Below are 19,730 nucleotides of genomic sequence, written 5' to 3'. Positions count from 1 at the left end.
TCTTGGGTGATGGCTCAGAGAATGCAGGCGCTCACCCAGATGGGCCAGGGAAATCGCTACTACATGTACACTGAGCTTCTGGTCGTTTCTCAGCACTTTAAGCAAAACCCCAACACCAGGATCCTGCAGGTTTATGACCCCTGGACCCCTGCTCTGTCCTTGAATTCTGGAGGACTAGTGCTGCAGGATGACCTAACCCATGACACAATCTTTAACTACCACAGCAAGATGCTGCTCTCCTGGCTGCTGAAGTCCTGGTGCCAGCACTGGGAATCCTTCCTGACCTATGAGGCCACTGAACTGCTCTTCTGTATCTGGACCAACATGGAGGAGGGTATCCAGACGGTGCGTGAGCTGGCCATGCTCAATTGGATCTACTGCAAGCCACCCTCACCACCCTCCCCTCCTGTGCCCTAGTAAGCAGCACCAGAGGACATGCCCTGCACCCAGCGCCTGTACCTGTTGACAACAGCACCCTCTGAGCTGTGGCTCTCGTTGGTCAGACTGCTGGCATGATAGTGCTAAGGGCCATGATGGAAACCTCGACCATCACCAATGTGGAATTGCTCTGGCACCAGAGCAGGCCAAACAGTGCCAAGCTCTTGCGGGGACCCAACCCTTCACATAAGTACTCCATGGACTGGCTGATCAACCATGGGTGCCCAGGGAGAGGGTGGGTAAGCAGCTGAACAAGGTTCTCCTGGAGCTGTACATCCAAAGAGTCAAGCACAGCTGCAGCCAACCAGTCTATGGGCCGGGAGAGGAGCACCCTCTCCATCCCCCTACTCTGACCAGGCCAGTGGGGAGGAGCCGCTCATGCACCATGACCGGCTCCCTTCATCTGATGGAGGATACCCAGTGTTCCCGGTGGGTGGGTAGAAGGCCAGACCCCAGAAGAGCTGCTTTTACCTAGAGTCCAGGGGAGGTGAGTAGGAGCCTGGGGACACTGTAGGAGACAGATCCCTTGGTCTGTGCCTTCCTCATGTATCTCAAGCACTCTTACATGATGTTCAGGGACCCCAGAAGAAAGGGGTGTCCTTGTCCCTGGTTACTCCTGTGAGCAACACTGACCAGGGCTGTGAAGGGGGTGAGGCACAAAGGCAGCCACTTGCCCATGTGAACCCACGAGTGGGTTGTGCCATCAGTTAATCTCAGCCTGGCAGCAGGGCTTTTGGGCACAGCAGTGGACCCACCCCTCTGCATGTGGCCCCCAAAGCACTACAGGCCAAGTGGAAAGCCCCACAGTCCACAATGCAGGCATCTGAAGGTTTTACATTTTTTTAAAAATATATTTTTTAGTTGTATTTTATTTGTTTATTTTCACTTGGTGCTGAGGATCGAACCCAGCACCTTGCCAGTGCTAGGCGAGTGCTCTGCTGCTGAGCTACAACCTCAGCCTTCTTTTAAAGGTTTTTTTTTTTTTTTTTTTATAGGCAATATTTTTACTTAATATTTTACTTAAGCATATGTAACACTTTAGTGAAGGTCATTACCCTTGATAATGGTTCCCTCTTAAGGTCCTGTTTTTCTTCAACTTTCTTGTAATGCTTTCCTTTTAAGGTGTGCTTTGCTTAGTGCCCACCAGGGTGAGGCTAGCTGCCCCTCCAGGTGGGCCTGGTTTCTCTTATCTGTACATGTGGCCTCAGGCCTGTATCAGAACTTGGGTTTGGGGGGATCTGAACCAGAACTGCAGCTTTGGAGACAGACAATCTAGTGGCTCTGTTTTCACAGGCACCCATTGCATGGCAGATTCGTTAAAAAAGAAGAATTCAGGAAATGATTGCAAGATAATAAAAAGGAAACTGTTATACTTAATTACTTATAAATTTAAAAAGTAAAAAAATCCCTTGTAAATCTTAAGAAAAAAAGAGAAAATATAAATCTGTGGTGTTAAGAATTGGCTTCACACTTCTATCCCTGAGCTCACCCTGAACCCCGAAACGAATAGAAGTCCACAAAATCAAGCCAACACTTGTAAGAAACTAAAAAGATTATATTTCTCCAAACAAAAGTTGGTAGGCCCAGACATTTTACGGATGGGATTTATCAAACCTTCAAGGACTAGAAAATTCCTTCATATTCTTTCATTTTCTCAAATAGTAAATGTTGGCCATCTTTCCAATTCATTCTTTGAGGAAAAAAAAAAAAAAAAAACAAGCTTGCTGTTAAGATGGTCAAAGATGGTGTAGAACTATGGGAACTGCTGTGTAGATCAAGAATTGGATGAAGTGGGATATGGTCCAGAACACGAGTGTGGCTCTTCAGTTAGAATAATAAGATGGTAGATTACTGAATAAATGATTTGAGGAAATTAGCTCTCCAACTGGAAAAAAATTAGTTTGATCTCTATCTCAAAGTATAAGTCCAGATAAATTCCCCATGAATTACAGATACAAACAACCATCTTCCTAACCCAACTAACAATTACCATAAGGACACAATATTTTTACAATCTTGGATAGGAGATTTCTTCCATTGCATAACATCAAAGGCCAGAAGCCCATAAAGAAAAACATTACAGATTTAGCCATCTTAACTTAAAAATTTCTCCATGAATTCTGTTGGTGAAAAATCTTAAGAGACTTTACTTTCAGATATAATCACACGCTTGTGCAAAGACTTATGCATGTATAAAGATATTCCTTTTTTTGAAATGTCAGTTTTTTATATCTTTATTTTATTTATTTATTTTTATGTGGTACTCAGTATCAAACCCAGTGCCTTACACATGTTAGGCAAGTGCTACCACTGAGCTACAAGCCCAGCCCACGATATTACTTTGGACATCGCTAGCAATAGCAAAAACCTGGAATCAGCTCAAACATCTAAAAATAGTGTACTATTTAGAAAAGTTATAGTAAATTCATACAATGGAATATTACACAGCCACTAAATAAAATTAGGTATAGCTGTGAAAAGATGCCCCAAAGTAAAAAACAAAACTTTGTTGTGCATGGTGTATGGCATGATTTAATTTGCATTTAAAAAATATGACTATATATATGCTGAGAAAAAAATTTTTTAAAAAATGTGTAAACATAAGAGTATTACACTTGTGGGGAATAGGTATAGATGAAATTTGGGTAAAAGAAGGAAGGCCACTGGGTGTGGTGATGTACTCTTGTAATCCCAGCAACTCAAGAGGCTGAGGGAGGAGGATCACAAATTTGAGGCCAGTTTCAGCAACTTAGCGAGATCCTGTCTCAAAACAAAAAGTAAAAAGGGCTGGGGATGTAGCTGAGTGGTAAAAGCACCCCTGGGTTCAATCCCTAGTTTAAAAAAAAAAAAAGGCCAAAGGGAAACTCTATTTTACTTCATATAATAGTTTGTTTACAATATAATTTTAAAAAACTATATGTACAAGACATAATAAGAGATGACAAGGTGATGGAAAATAGTTATGACAGTGGCTTAACAGCTTTAATATATAATGAGTTGTTATAAATCATTAAGATAAAAAAAGATGCCAGTCGCAATGATGCATGCCTGTAATCCCAGGGACTCAGGAGGTTGATGCAGGAGAATGAAAACCAGCCTCAGCAACTTAGTGAGACACTGTCTCAAAATAAAAAGGGCTGGGAATGTGGCTCAGTGGATAAGCACCCCTGGGTTCAATCCCTGAGATCAAGAAAACAGCCAAGATGCATATGCAAGGATTTCTAATAGAGAAAATTTGACATAAGACTAATATATATATATATATATATATTCATATTACACATGGAGAAATACTGGGTATCTTTAGACTAAGAAAAACTTGTACTTTCTGTATTTCTGTATTGCTTATTAAATACTATGCATGGGTCACTTTTATAAAAAACAGTGAAAAATGATAGTTGTCATTACATACACAAATTAATGAAAAACTCCAGAGTTTAGAGACCAATGCATGTGTGTATGATTCGGCTGTAAGGAGGTGCACACAAACTTCCCGACCTTTGAATGTTAAGAGCAAAAGTGCTAGATTTGTGCTGTATGACAGCAACCAAAAAGAATCTTTCTTTGAAATCTGAATGCCTATGCGACAGGAAAGCAACATTGTAAGTACATAAAGTATTCTTACCACCCTCCCCTCCCATGTCCTTCTCAGGAGATCTAGGCCCACAGGAAACTCAGAAGCCAGCAGGGTGAACTCTCCAGATGTGGCTCTGAGGGCCTGTACGAGGTCTTGCAGAGGTGCTTTTACACTCTAGCTCTGCAATCTGCAGCTGCACGAGGGTGATGTCTGAGGGTGATGTCCATAGAAGCCAGAATATCTCAAAGTCGGGGCAACTGTGCACTCTACATTAGAATCTTCTTGATCCACAGAACCACAGTCTGAACTACATGACTTTTAGCTAACCTATCTTATGAAGAACAGGAACTACATATATTAGCAAAATGGTTATACTCTACTATTTTAGTAAAAATTTCAGATGTGGAGGAAGCTCTTCAGCCGGAAAAATGTAGTTTAGATTTTAGAAAACATTTTGCTATCACATGAAAACTTGTCTTGTTTTAGTTCAGGGGTCCACAAACTTTTTCTGTTAAGAGCCAAATAATAAAAATTTTAGGCTTTGCAGCATATGGTCTCTATTGCATGTACTCATCTCTGCCTGATAGTAAATAGACAATATGAAAATAAGTGCCCATGGCTGTGTCCCCACCAAATTTTTATTTATAAAAATAAATGATGGTACTCAGGAAGCTGAGGCAGAAGGATTGCAAGTTCAAGGCCAGAATGGGCAACTTAGTAAGACCCTGTCTCAAAAATAAAATAAAAAGCGATGGGGATGTAACACAAGGGTGGAGTACTTGCCTAGCATGTGTGAGGCCCTGGGTTCAACTCCCAGTACCATGCCCCCAAACAAAACAAAACAACAAGCAATAAAAAGCAATTTACAAAATGATTACAATATAAATGATGGGGACTGGGATTGTAGCTTAGTGGTAGAGTGCTTGTCTAGCACAGGTGAGGCACTGGGTCAATCCTCAGCACCATATAAAAAATAAACAATAAAAATAAATAACAGGGGCTGGGGTTGTGGCCCAGTGGTAGAGTGATTGTCTGGCATGTGTGAGGCACTGTATTCTATCCTCAGCACTCATAAAAATAATAAATGAAACAAAGGAATTGTGTCCATCTACAACCAATCTATATTTATTTTAAAAATAAACAAAGATTGAATTCTTAAAAAAAAAAAAAAAAAAAAAAAAGGAAATGATGGACCAGATCTACCCCTCAGGCTATACAATGGAGACCCCCATTTTAGATTACCAACTTGAGAATGGTCTATTTTATTATGCTTCCCCTGCCTCTCCTTGGCAGGTTGTGAGAGTGTCAGGTCTGACTTGAGGTTATCTTCTATGGGGTCCTGTGTTCAGCCTCCCTCTCAAGAAATGAGATATGTCTTAATACCTTTTCCCTGTACTGAGCTGGGTTATTCTCAAATCTGACAGCAAAGGTACTGGGACACATACCTCTTATGCTAACTCACTGCTTGGAGCTGCCAAGTGAGCAGCCACAGCCCTTCCCTCCACAGGCTCTGCTTTTATCAAACATACACACAAAACTTAGTATTGATTGAGCTGCATCCTTTAGTGTCAGGGAAGATGAATGAAACTAAAGAGATGATATGAACTGATTCAGAAAAACCCCAGAGGAGCTTCTATGACAAGACTGCAGGAGACGTGTACGTGAGAGAGGATGTGGTGCCAGCTCACATCTGTATTTTGTTGGCACAGCAACGTGGAGGGTTCCTCCTACATCTCCACAGAGGAGCAAAACAGCCACTGAGAACTCACACAAGGAAATGCCTACACCAGAAGCCACCTCTCAAAAGAAAGCAATGCTCACTCACCCACCTGATTCTTCTCACTTAAACGGCATAAACATTGGGCAAAAGAAAGTTCGCTTTTAAAAATAAGCAATATGTATAGAGAAGAATTAGAAATGAAAGGAAGAGCTGTCAAGTGTCTGAAATCCCAGTTTGGTAGTGTACTGATCTTGAATAATGCTTGTGAAGGAGAACAACAAGTAGAAATATACCTTTCACATTTTTTCTTTTGTTGTGAATTATGACTCAAACAATAAATATTTATGGAGAACACACTAAATACCAGGCATTTTTCTGTTTAGACACAAACACTATTTTCTTTTAAAAACTGCCTATTAAAATGTACTGCATCTGAATTATAGACATAGATTGGGAAATCAATCAATCTATCTATCTATAATGAATCACCCAGGTATCCTCACATTGTAATAAATGAATAATACAAATGTTCTTATTTGAGCTAACAAATCTTTTTTTAAACAATAAATAGGCTTCTATTTAATCAATTTTATCTATGAACTTCTATCTATGAAAGATAGAATACTAGCATATTGATTAAATAGAGGATATTTAAGAGTACATGTTTAGAAGATGGTTTAATATCAATTTTCCCTGAGGAAGAAGTACTAAGAAATACTGGATTCCTCCTCCAATCCTCATGAGGATGGCCTCCACATGAAAGCTTTAGCTCTGACTCAACATAGCAGAGTAATGCTGCTGCCTGGCGGTGCCTCTGAATGCTGAGCTACTTACAGCGAAGGGGTGGTAGGGGGCAGCGGGGGGAGCTCCGCGGGGCCCTGTTGGTGGTGGCAGCACGGACAGTCCTGTTGAAAAGATGCCAAGTGCGCTGAGGTTCAACCCTGGGATCAGATTGGCTTGTTGCTGGGAACAGAAATGGAGAAAAAAATATGAGGGGAGGAGACCAGAGAGGTCCAGCTTGCCTGGGTCAACCTCCATTTCTTGTCTGAAAGGCACCAGCATTTCCCATTAGCTCTGCCCTGGCTCACAAGACCTCTTCGCCTTGCATTGGGGGTGGATGCCAATCCTCAACCCGACTGTGGCATGCCTTCAAAGCTTTTCTGCCACCCTTGGGAACATCTACACATATTTCCATGGCAATTGAGGACTACCTGGGGATTCGGGCCACCTTGTCAACCTGTTATTTCCATCTTGCTCACTCCTGCTCCTTTAAATACCCCCATGCTCTCTCTCACCTCTGGGCTCTTGCACATTTGACTCCCCTGGAAGAAAGTGCTTCTCTCCCTCCTCACCTGGCTGAGTCTCCCCTCACTCAGCTTAGTGTCCCCCTCATCCATGAAGCTTTCTCTGACCCCAGAGGTCTGAGCTCTAACGCCCTATCTGGGTTCTCCTGGCATTCCTGTTTCCTTAAAACAGCACTCATCATATGGTGTTTGAATGACCTGTGCAATTAACTTTTCCCCTTTTAGACCATGATTTTTTAAAAATTTTTTTTAATATTTATTTTTTTAGTTTTCAGTGGACACAACATCTTTATTTTTTTTATTTTTATGTGGTGCTGAGGATCGAACCCAGGGCCCCACGCATGCGAGGCGAGCGCGCTACCACTTGAGCCACATCCCCAGCCCCTAGACCATGATTTCTTACAGAGACTCTTTTACTTAGTGTTGTGTACAGTGCCTGGTACATAGTTAAGTACTCAATAAATATTTGTTGAATGATTTCCCTGAAAACAAATTGGGTCAACAGGTTTTTCTCACTCTATCCAGGGACAGATCACTAGGACACTACATATGGAAATTCCATGATCCAAGTTTGGGATGGTCTGTGACTTCTGTCTCTTCATCATTTAGTTGCCAGCTTCATGATCATCTCACTTGCTTATTCCATGTTTTAAACCTGAGTATGCTCAAATGGGCTGGAGGTGGATTTTAAACCTCTTAGAGAGAGAGGAATGTAGTCACCCCATAACTTGGCTTCCTTTAGAATGTTTGGAACAGTAGAACTGGGATCTTCACCTTCATCTCATTTGATATGTAAGACACTAGTGATTTTGTGAGTCATCTCTCAGACCATGGCTTTGAATAGACATGATGACTCTCATGCTCAGGTGACAAATCTTTGCAGCAACCAGACCCTTTTGAGCATTTCCAAGTGTTCACAGAAAGATGTCAAGAAGAAAATGAGCCGTTCAGATGGTCCTTCCAGAGACAAACACACAGGGAGGAGGATGCGTGGCTGTCTCTTCCTCCACCTCTCCCCATCCTGCCTCACAGTCACCATGTGCTGTGGCCTGCTCAGGTGGGGACCAACTGATGTGGGGGCAGAGGGTGGATCTGCGTAAAGACCAGTGTGGAAAGTGCTGCAGCGAGGGTGCTGGGGTTTAGTCCACAGAACTCTTGGTCAACACTCATTCCTCTATGAAATGTTATCAGGACTGAACTTGCTTCAAGGTCATCTGACACAGATGGGAAGTGGATGAGAGTTGAGATGAAACAAAATAAGCCATGAGGTCACAACCTGGATTATCAGCTATGAGGGCTTATCAGAGATCTTTCCACCCTTCTGTATATGTTAGAAAATTATAATAAAAAGTTGTTACTCCCCTGAGCTGAGCTTGGGCTTTGCTAATGGACAAATATTTTTAGGACTTTCCTGAGTGCAGACTTGTGTTTCCCCATTATCAAGTGGGAACTAAGCAGCAATAATAGGAAGGACACACTCAAACCAATCTTCTAGCAGTATTAATGAGAGCTCAGGTGGAGGTCAGCAATTATTAAGCAATTTAAAAGTGCAGATCACTAGCACGAGATAAAAACTGGAAGTTAATTATAAAGTGTGCTTTCTCTCCTCTGTAATGGAGATTGAATCCAGGGATGCTTTACTACTGAGCAAAATGCTCAGGCCTTTTATTTTATTTTTTATTTTGAGACATGGTCTCGCTAGGTTGCTGAGGCTGGCCTCAAACTGGTGATCCTCCTGCCTCAGGCTCCTGGGATTACAGTTATGCGTAATTGAACCTGGCCATGGTATTTTTTTTTTTTGGTGGGGGGAGTCTCAGGGATTAAATCCAGAGACACTTGACCACTGAGCTACATCCCCAGCCTTTTTACTTTTGAGACAGTATCTTACTAAGTTGCTTAGGGCCTTGCTAAATTGCTGAGACCAGCTTTGAACTTGAAATCTTGCCTCAGCCTCCTGAGCTGCTGGGATTACAGGCATTTGCCACCAGGCCCCGCTTGAAGTTTTTATTTTTAAAACACCCAAAGTAATAAGGACAATGTTACAGAAAGTTCTGAAATTAGGAGTTAAAAAAAAACAACAAAAAAACACTTTCCTAACATACCATATATTTTTAGTTTTGTATGGAGCCTTCCAGTAATTCCAATCCATATTATTTTATGTAATTGGAACCCTAGTTATAAATACTTTCGCATGTCTTTCCTTAATAAACATCATAAGTATTTCCTGATTTTACAATCTTATTATTAGTCATTATTTTTTTTTAATGGCTTCACATTGTTTTGTCCAGTTTTGTGTTTATCATGTTTTACTAATTGGTTTCCTGATTGTTTTAATGCCTTTACCCCAGAGAAGTCAGGAACACTCCACATACTTATCTAGATAAGGCACTTTCTCATCAGCTGAATGACAAAAGTGTTCTTAGAAAGGCCTGGGTCCTGCCTGAAAGCACAGAGGAAAACCAGCGGAGAAGGAAGCGCTAGGCACTTACATTAACGGCCAGCATATCGTTTTCAAAGGCCTCACGTAGCTTCTTCATAATCTCTATCTCAGCGTTGGCACAGGCTTCCACTGTGCCCTTCACAGTGATGGTTCGTTCAGGGTTGTATATGCTCAAATCCTGCAAACTGGCCAGTGGGAAAAAGAGAGACATTTCTTTTTCTGATAGCAAAAATAACATTCCAGATCAATCAAAACATGTCTTGGTAGAGAAAACTGGATTCCCTCACAACACACTCAAATCTTAATGACTTAGATCATATCCCCTGGAAAATGTCAGACTGGGAACTATGTATTTGTTTTTGATGACGATGGAAATAATTATATCACACATGATTATATTTCAATTTTAGGGAAAAGCAGATGAGTTGGGCATATCAAAATGCTCAAGTGATTTATCACTGGACGCAATGAATCTGAACGGGTGACTTACGATGAGATTGTTATCTTGGTCCCTGTCTCATGTTCGATTTTCTTCAAATTTCTGCCTTCTTTGCCAATCAGTCTTCCAACCAAACCATTGTGGGCCAAGATTTTCAGAGGGATCTCTTCAGCTCTAAAAGAGAAAAATGATGACTTAACATTTAAGATGGACAAAATGGCTGCCTCTCAAGAGACATTACCCTGCTTTTTTCTTATATAATGGAGGCTATTTTGTTTGGATACCAAGTGGCCTTGGGCTTTAGGGGAGGCTAGGTCCCCTCGCCAACCTCAGGCTCATGAATTTCAATTAATGTAGCTAAACCATGATCATTTTACTCTCTTGTGGTAACTGGTTGGAAGGGAAAAGTGGGTCTACAAGCAGATCTAGCCAATGAGATATGAATTAAAAACAGACCTACCAGGGTTCGGGATGTAGCTTGGTAGTAAAGCACTTGCCTAGCATACACAAGGCTGTGAGTACCACCAAAAAAAAAAAAAAAAAAAAAAAGACTGGGAATATAGCTCAGTAATAGAGCTGGATTCAATCCCTAATACTGCCAAAGAAAAAAGAAAAAATACCTACCACATGAACCAGCAAGTCCATCTCTGGGCATATACCCAAAAAAAATCAAAGCAGGGTCTGCTCTATGCCATAACATGGATGAACCTTAGAGATTTATGCTAAGTAAAATAAGCCAACTACTCTATGATTTCGTGTATATGAGTCATTTCAAGCTGTCAAATTCATAAAACATGAAGTAGAATGGTGGTTACCAGGGGTGGGGAAGAGGAAAAGGGAAAATTCTTCAAAGGGTTCAGAGTTTCAGATTTGCAAGATGGAAAAATTCTAGATATTGATTTCACAATAATATGAATATTTTTAACATTATTGAACTATTCATTTAAAAATAATTATGATAGATTTTATTTTTAAAATTTTATTATTATTATTATTATTATTATTATTTAAGATAGGATCTTGTGCTATGTTGTCTAGGTTGGTTTCAAACTCCTGGACTCAAACTCCTTTGCCTCTGCTTCCCAAGGTGGGTGCCACCAAGCCTTATTAATATGGTAAATATTATGTTCATTTGTTTTTTTTTTTTGTACTGGGGATTGAAACCAAGGATGCTTAATCACTGAGCTACATCCCAAACCCTTTTTTATGTTTTATTTAGAGACAGAGTCTTGCTGAGTTGTTTAGTGCCTCACTAAATTGCTGAGGCTGGCTTTAAACTCACAATCCTCCTGCCTCAGCCTCCCGAGTCACTGGGATTACAGGTATGTGCCATCACACTCGGCTTAAGCCACTTGTATTTTCTATTACCTGAGACCAAAAACATGTAGCAGATGCATTATTGCCTCAAAACAAACAGAATACTTGAAGACCTCCCCCAAATGTAACTTTCAGAGAGTAGGGCTTTTGTCCACTTTGCTCGCTGCTCAGTTCCTGGCACACAGAACAGTGCCTGGCCCATAGTTGGTACTCAATAAATAGTTGGCAAAAGAATAGAGTTTAGCATCCTTATTCTCTGACATCTTTTATCTTCTACTCAGCCCCCTCAGGGCTGTCACTGACAAGGGAGGCCTTTACTGAAACCCTCAAGGGCCTTCTTGTCCCCCTAAAACCTTGACTGGGGCTTCCCATTACATGTAATCACCCGGTCTTGCATTTCTCCACTTCTCATAGCTGCACATAATTACTGGTGTGACTGTTTAATGAGTCTCTCTCCCACTAGACTGGTAAGCTCCACAAAGCAAGGACTGGATCTTGCTCATGGTTATAGCTTTGGCACACACAGTGCTTAGCATGGTACAGGTACTCAGAAAAAAATATTTCAAAGACATTCAAATGGTCTCTCTTGGCTCTACATGAAAACTTTAAAGACCAAATTTATAAAAAAAATGAGTCTTGCTGACTACTTAGAATTTTGTAAGTTGCACCTAGGTTAAAGGATCAAGGAGGGAGTTACTCATAAAATTCTAAATAATTAGGATGAAAGAAGGCTTTCCTCAAATTAAGCTGTGGCATTTAGGGGATTTAAAGAGCCATAAAGAGCAAATAATTCATAAATGAAAGGTTGGAGTCTCTTATGAAATATGAATATAGACTTGCAATGTTCCTCTTTTAAAAACTACTTTCATCTTCCCAGTTTTGGGACAGTTATGTTTGACATTATTTGCCAAATTAATGTTATATTCAATTCATGCTTCATTGCTCCTCTATAAAACTGCCACTACGGCCCACAAATTTTGCCAACTGACACTGTCTTTTTAAAAATTAAATTTTCTATTTTATTACCATTCATCAATTTATAATACAAAAATCAATTCATTTAGTAAGAAATTGTGCTTGCCATTCATATTGAGACAATGCTCATTGTTATGGTTTGACTATGAAGGGTCCCCCTAAAGCTCCTGTTAATGCAGGAATGTTCAGAGGTAAAATGATGGAACTGCGAGAGGTGTAACCTCATCAGTCCATCCTAGTCTGAATGGTCTGAGTGGGAACTCAGGCAGATGGGTGATGGTGGGATGAGGTAGATGATTGGGGACATGCCCTGGAAGGGTGCATCTTCCCTGCAGCCTCTTCCTCTTTCTCTCTCTGTTTCCTGGTTATCACGAAGGGTGAGCTCTCCTCCATCATGCCATGAAATGCTTTCCTCCGTCATGATGTTCTGCCTCACCTTGGGTCCAGAGCAAGAAGTTGGCACACCATGAACTGAACCTCTCAAACTGTGAGCCAAAATAAATCTTCTCTAAATTGTTCGTCAGGTATTTTTGTCACAGCTACACAAAGCTGACCAACATACACTATTATACTGTGGAAGCCTAAGAACTATTTCATAAAGGGAAGGAGGAGATGGAAGAAAAGTAGGATGAAGAGTAATCACTTGGAAACCAGTTTCTACTACTTAAGGAAATATAATCCAATTTTAAGAGTGCAAATGGTGTAGAAACATGCTGGGAAAAAACCTTTGCCAAAACAGTAAAAGATGGCTCAGGAGACAATGAACATCCTATACATGCGCTGTCCAATATGAAGCCATTAGCCATATCCATGGCTATTCAGATTTGAATTAGTTGAAATCAAGTTTTCATCTCTTCCACTGCACTATTCACATTTCAATTACTCAACACCAGTCTGTGACTAGTGGTTATTTTATTGAACAGTGCAGATATAGAACAGTTCCATCATTGCAAGTTGTACTAGACAGCATAAGTATTCATGTTCTTACCAATGTTACTACCAATGGGTGATGGTAATATTGGGATCACCAAAACACAAGTGAAGGAAAAAACATACTGTAAATGTAAAAGGTCTGTTCGCTATGGTGTTCTTCTTGGGATCAAATTTCTTAAACACAATCCCTCCCCTGTTCCCTTCACTGAGTTACAGACTTAAAGCTTTTAACATTTCTTACTCTGTACCCGGGTAACATATGTAAACTTACAGTTTGGTCTCATCAGCTTCCTTCTGCATGATTTCAAGAATCATGCGGCAGGCTTCAGATGTCCCCTCTGGGGTGGCATGGATGGTAACAGGCTTTTCTGCTGCCCCTGAGTTCTCTTTTCTATGGATGTCTACCCTGTAAGAAAGGAATCAGGCACAATAAGTACAACATCCTCTGGGGTAGGACCCTAGTCCCAAGAAAGCCTGGCACCAGCCAATGTACACCAAGAGCACAGACAGGAAAGCGTCACCAGCACGTTCACAACCAATGCCATTCTCCAAGAAGGTGGCAAGCAGTGTAGGGGGTCTGTGCCAAGCTCTAATCCTTGGCACTGCCATTCAGAAAGGGACTGTTTCTCATAGGAGTGCTGTGGGACAGAGGCACCAAGCCAGCTTGGTAATGAAGCCAGTTTGGTAGATGAAGTATTTTCTGCAGACTTTCAGATGACTGCAGAAGCAAAGAGTAAAGTGAGAAGGATAATACTGCACACTGGCACCATGCCGTCTCTGAACTGATTGCAGCTTTTAAAACCCATATGTTAATCCAAACCCAAACACCAAATTTGATCAAGCTTTATATGTTTGAGTGTGGATAAAACACAGAGGCATGCCCTCTCTCTGCCTCTCTAAGTTTTTGGTTTCCTTTCCATTGGCAGCCTGCCTTCTTCCGGCTCTTAAAACTAATGGTTCAAAAGCTTGATGACTTTATCAGAGTTCCTTGGGTAGTTGTGGCCCTACTCATTTTGTTAACTTTCAAAATCATGTTTTCTATTATATCCCTTTATACTCTGGCTGTTATAAAGCCCAGAGTCAAATCTTTGGCCTACTTCTTTAAAACAGGCACACAATTTGAGCATTAAATTCAGTTTTTTTTTTAAAGCTACCTTCAACAATCTTTGGAATAAAAGGAGATATAAATAAAAATCACATTCTCAGTGAGGCAAACTTGATGGAAAAGAAAGGATTGTTTGTTTGTTTTTTGTTTATTTGCAAAAAATATATACAAACTTTACTGTATGCTTAAGGCATGGGACTGTGCTAACCCAAAGGGCTGATTTTTAAAATAAAAGGAACGTGAGATAGTAATTTCTCTATTTCACTTTTCCTCCTAAGATTATGCACTCTAGGCCTTATCCATCTTAGTGTCCATACTTAGGGGTAACTCAGATGCTGAGGAAATTAGCTTTTCATTTTTTTCCAGGTTACAAAGCCTTTTTACAAACCTCAAACATTTCAGGTTAAAATGCACTAGCACATATATGTAACTAGCATTTGTCGTACTTTTAATGTTTGCAATTGAAGTGATTTCTTTAAATCTGCCTGGTTTTGCTAATTCTCACAATAATCCTGGCAAAACAGTAATCTCCTTTTCACAGAAGAAGCAACTGATACTCAGGTTAAATTTTTTTTTCCCCAAGATCATATAGTCATTAAGTGGTAAAACTTGAACATGAGTCATTGTTTTTCAAGTCCTGTGCTGTGGTCTTACAAACCTAACAAAAATCAAGAACTGCACAAGTCATTTTATCCGACTCCTTTTACAGTTCAGTCTCTTTAAACAGAGAGAAAACTAAACATAAGGCCAGTGTACTTTCTTTCTTGCTTGATGCACCAATGATTCACCATGTCCTCGTGAGACTACCTAGTTGGTCTCTAAAAGAATGTCTACCTCCAGGGCTCTGACTTAGGGCAGAAGGTAGAGCTAAGACAGAGGGCTTGACAATCCCAAAGAACCCCACACCTGGGCTGTTTTAGAACTACATGCATTCAGGGCATTAGTTAGCTTATGGGAACAATCCTTGGCTACGAGGTTCATCAGTGCCCTCTTTACACACCTTTGGCTTGTGTCTGTTATGCAATTAGCACTAAAGCTCATCATGGCTCCCAGCTCGAAGTTAGTCTGTTAGTAGTCCTGTTTAAAGAAGCTACTATCCCATACAATGTCCCTCCCACCCCACCCCATTGCTGATATAAGCAAGAGTGACCTGAAGGTGGCAGGGGACCCCCTTGGAAGGAAGCAAAGGAAGCCCCGGAGGCACGTACCGGGACTGGGTCTGCTTAGTGATGTTCTTTATGGTCAAGCCCTCCTTTCCGATGATGGCACCAACAAACTGGGTGGGGACCAGGATCCGCAGCGGGAAATCAATCTGTCTGGCCTGAGAAGAGCCCCCGGGGGCGTGGCCTTGCTCCCGGGAAGAGTGGTCCCCACGCTGGGCTCGCTGAGGGGGCGAAGGGGAGCTCACCTCTTCATCCGGGATGTAGGAAATCTTGAATGAGTAGTTCTCAAACTGATGCCCACTTAGCTTCTCGATGGCTCTGGAATGCAGCAGGGAGGGGAGAGCCTTGTCAGAGAGCGACAAGGAGGAAGACTCTCCCGGGGACGGGTGGGTGCACTCCCTTCTACCAGGCGCCTATGTGGGTGTGGGTGTGGGTGTGGGTGCCGCGCACTGCACTGAGGATACAGTGGAGGGCAAGCTCTGCTCCCCCGGAGCTTCCAACTATCAATGAAATGTCACCACACACAACTAAACCAGTCAGGGTCGCTCCACGTGAATTTGGGGACTAAATAAAGACACAGACCCAGAAAGCACCTTATCTTTGGATTCAGTGACCGCTCCTCAGCTGCAGCTCCCACATGGGGGCCAAGGCAGGCAAGAAGGAGAGAGCATGCCAGGAACCCGGGCTTTATTGGGGAGAAGCCATTCAAATGAGGCAGGGGGTAGGGTTACCACAAACAAGTGGGTGTAATCCAACCCCATCGGTGACGCCCACTTCTGGACCCACACCTCTCTTATCAGAGCAGAGGTAAGGTCCAACTGCATTGCAATGGTCAGAACCTCCTTACTCAGGACTTAAAGGTATGTACACAGCTCCTGGCCAGAGTGGCTCCCCACAATTAAACAAGTGATCACCTATAGGCTTGGTCCGACTGGACGAACAATACTGCCTTCTGCTCTTCACCACCCTGGGCTGTATTCCCCGTCACCCAAAACTCTTTGTAGGTATCAGTAGAAAATCATCATTTTTTCTTTTAATCACAACATAACATTTATTATGGAAAATTCAGAAATACATAAGTACAAATAAAGAATTCTAATCCATTCTATTTTTCCTATCTTCAGTAAGTGTAAATGTATTATAAAAATGAATTGATATTGTACATATAATTTTCTAATCTTTAAAAAATTAATACTCAACATTTTTCCATGTCATTATATTTTAACATTATTTTTAGTGGCTGTTTAACAGGCTAATCATTTATCCAAGTTTTTGAAATTGACTTTATTGTAGATATGTACATTAGGTCCCATCTTTCACAATTACATATAGAATTACCACAAGCATCTTTGCAGCTACAACTCCACACACAGGACAAATTCCTACTTTTAAAATAAAGTTCTCAGATTTCTTTTTCTTTTTTGGTACCAGGGATTGAACCCAGGGGTGCTTAACCACTGACCCACATCCCCAGCCCTTTTTAATATTTTATTTAGAGACAGGGTCTTGCTGAGTTGCTTAAAACCTTGATAAGTTGCTGAGGCTGGCTTTGAAATCAAGATCCTCCAGCCTCAGTCTTCCCAGCCACTGTTTATAGGCATGTGCCACCATGCCCAGCTCAGATTTCTTTCTTTCTTTCTTTCTTTTTTTTTAAATTTCATTTTTGTGGAAGGGGGTACTGAGTATTGAAAACAGAAGTGCTTTTACCACTGAGCTACAAATTTTAAAATGACCAATGGAAGAAAAGTGGACAGTATTCTAATTAGGTTTTCTAAAGTAACTAATGGTGGGGAGGGATTGGAAAACATTCTGATCAGGTATCATAAGATAACCAACGGGAGAAAATGGGGTAAGGCCTTCAATCAGGTCCGTATAGGGAAGAGAACGTTGCACAGACATTGTGCAGACACTGGGGGCCTTGATCTTCTCTCTCTGGCTCAGCCCACTCTGTTCTACGTAACGGAGCGCTATCTTCACCTTCAATATATCAGTACTCTATCTGCTACTTCTGTGTGTCTCGCTCAATTCCTTATTTGGAATGCCTAGGACCTGGACTTGGACTTGACGTTCCAATAATAACAGATATATAACCAAAGTTAGGCCACAGGCATAAAGTAAGACCACTTGTGGCCAGAGTTCTAGCTATGATGACTTGACCAGCACTTCAAGAACCTCCTTAAAAAAAGGAAATTGTTTTTTTTTTTAAACTGTTAACTGTTCGTCAACAGTTAAGCTTAAATTATCAATCACAGAAGCAATGTAATAATGGAGACTAGGAGGAGAATGGGGGTAGAGATAAGAACCTAAGCCATGTCCCACTCCCAAATAATTCACCCACTGCTGCTGGCACTGAGGTAGATCCTTTTTTTAATAATATATAGAGGAAAATGTCATGTTTCAGTACCCATCGAATGAGTGTGGACAGAAATAGGCTGTGTATTTTCCCCATGGCCCACAGAGGAAGCTCTGAGTACAAGGAACTCCAAGTGGTTGTCAAAACAGAGTCCAGAAGACACGGCCCTCTATTCCCAACCATGTCAGGACACAGCATCCACCTTTGTTTTGATGCCAATGTTCAACATTTTTTAAGATAGTTTCTGCACAATCACTAAACATCCTCATATGAATGTCCTGGGGCTCCTCTGCATATTGAAAGTGGCTGGAATACGGTGGAGCTATACCAATATGCCAACTGTGGCTCAGGTGTCATGAGCTCCTGGGATGTGTCAAAGGGGGCATGGATTGACCTCCACCAATCTTCTTGGAAAGGGTTTATAAACACAGGACTCAATGGAATTCCAAGACAAAATCAAAATAAATTCAAAAGGAAATAAACCTCAGTCCACTTACATTTTTGCTTCTTCTCTTGTTGCATAGGTAACGTTGACAACGGCAGTTTCTGTGTCTGTGTTGACTATGGAAGAAACAAAAACTGTATTATCATTTTTAAAAAGTCAGTCACTCTCTGGCTCAAGGTAGACAGACTAGCTTTAGAGAAAATGTACCAAATACCTCATAGAACTCTGTAGGTATTTACATTGTTATATTTATTCCAATACATTCGCAGTAACTTGTCCTCAACTTATGAAACACATTTATAACACATTTATAATAGATTGTATATACAACAGTTTTATTTTTACTTATTTTATAAACATTTTTGCATGAATATATGTACTTTTTAAATATAGTTTTCATTGTTAATGTTGACATGGAATTGCAGTGAGCAAATGTGCCACGATTTGCCTAACCATAACCCATAAGGCAAATCTGCTGCTCCCAATAGTTACTACTATAAATAGTGTTGCTAAAAATCACCTTTGTTGCAAACATCATTTGACTTTGTATTCTTCTGAATTACTTCTGTAGGCTAAAATAAATCGAAGAAGAAAACAATTGGGTAAAAGAACATGATATTGTTTTTCTTTACAGTACTGAGGATCAAACAGGGCCTTACTCATGCTAGGCAAGTACTCTACTATTATATTCATAGCCCCAATATGAAGCTTTTTTTTTTTTTTTTAGCACCAGGGATGCTCCATCATTGAGCTAATTCCCAACCCTTTATATTTTTTGAGACAGGGACTCACTAGGTTGCCCAGGTTTGCCTTGGATTTGAGATCCTTCTGCCTTAGCCTTAGAGTCACTGGGATTACAGACAGGTGTGTACCATCATTCTGGGCCTCAACATGATGCTTTTTACTGCGTATTCAGACTGCTCTCCTAGAAGTCTGGATAAATTTTACTGTGCTACTACTAAGATATAAATTTTAATTATTATTATTTTCACTTGTTTAAAATAATTACATATGTAAGAAAATGTTTTAATTTTGTTAAAATTTAATTGACAAGTAAAAACTATATATTTACAGTATATAAAATGATGTTTTGATAAATGCATATATTATGGAATGGCTTAATCAAGCTACTTAACAGACGCATTATCTCACATACTATGTTTTTTTGTGGTGAGAACACTAAATCCACTCTCAGCGATTTTCAACTATACAATATATTGTTATTAACTAGAGTCATCATGATGTACTCTCTTGCATTTATTCTTCCCATCTAAATGAAATTTTGTATCCTTTGGCCAATATCTCCTCTACCTGGTAACCCTCAGCCTCTGCTAACCATTATTTTATGAAAGTGCTTTTATTCTTCACTTATTAATGAAGTTGAACCATTACTACTTTTGTTTCCCTGTGACCGAATTCCTTGACTGCTTGCGTGAGTTAAATCTATTAACTGTGAACAATAAAGAATACTGACAACTCTACATAACTTGAGTAAAGGAGAGAACACATCAACTCTGAGAC

General features: G+C 40.7%; 1 protein-coding gene across 2 annotated transcripts in view; it reads right to left on the bottom strand.

Moving 5' to 3' along the window:
* Window positions 1–19,730, bottom strand: part of Igf2bp2 (insulin like growth factor 2 mRNA binding protein 2) — a 162,497-nt gene that overhangs the window by 17,595 nt on the left and 125,172 nt on the right. The window contains exons 5-10 of one of the 2 annotated variants that reach the window (XM_046462647.2): window positions 18,262–18,325; window positions 15,457–15,729; window positions 13,415–13,549; window positions 9,970–10,092; window positions 9,529–9,664; window positions 6,570–6,698 (exon numbers count right to left, since the gene is read on the bottom strand). In XM_046462647.2, coding sequence (XP_046318603.1) covers window positions 6,570–6,698; window positions 9,529–9,664; window positions 9,970–10,092; window positions 13,415–13,549; window positions 15,457–15,729; window positions 18,262–18,325 — 860 coding nt within the window. The remainder of the gene's footprint in view (window positions 1–6,569; window positions 6,699–9,528; window positions 9,665–9,969; window positions 10,093–13,414; window positions 13,550–15,456; window positions 15,730–18,261; window positions 18,326–19,730) is intronic. The other variant, XM_046462648.2, reaches the window with a different exon arrangement.

This window comes from Marmota monax, unplaced genomic scaffold (genome assembly GCF_021218885.2).
Source record: "Marmota monax isolate L192 unplaced genomic scaffold, Marmota_monax_Labrador192_F-V1.1 WCK01_AAM20220418_F8-fsc00100, whole genome shotgun sequence".
Taxonomy (NCBI): Eukaryota; Metazoa; Chordata; class Mammalia; order Rodentia; family Sciuridae; genus Marmota; species Marmota monax.
This window is presented reverse-complemented; position numbering and strand designations above follow the sequence as displayed.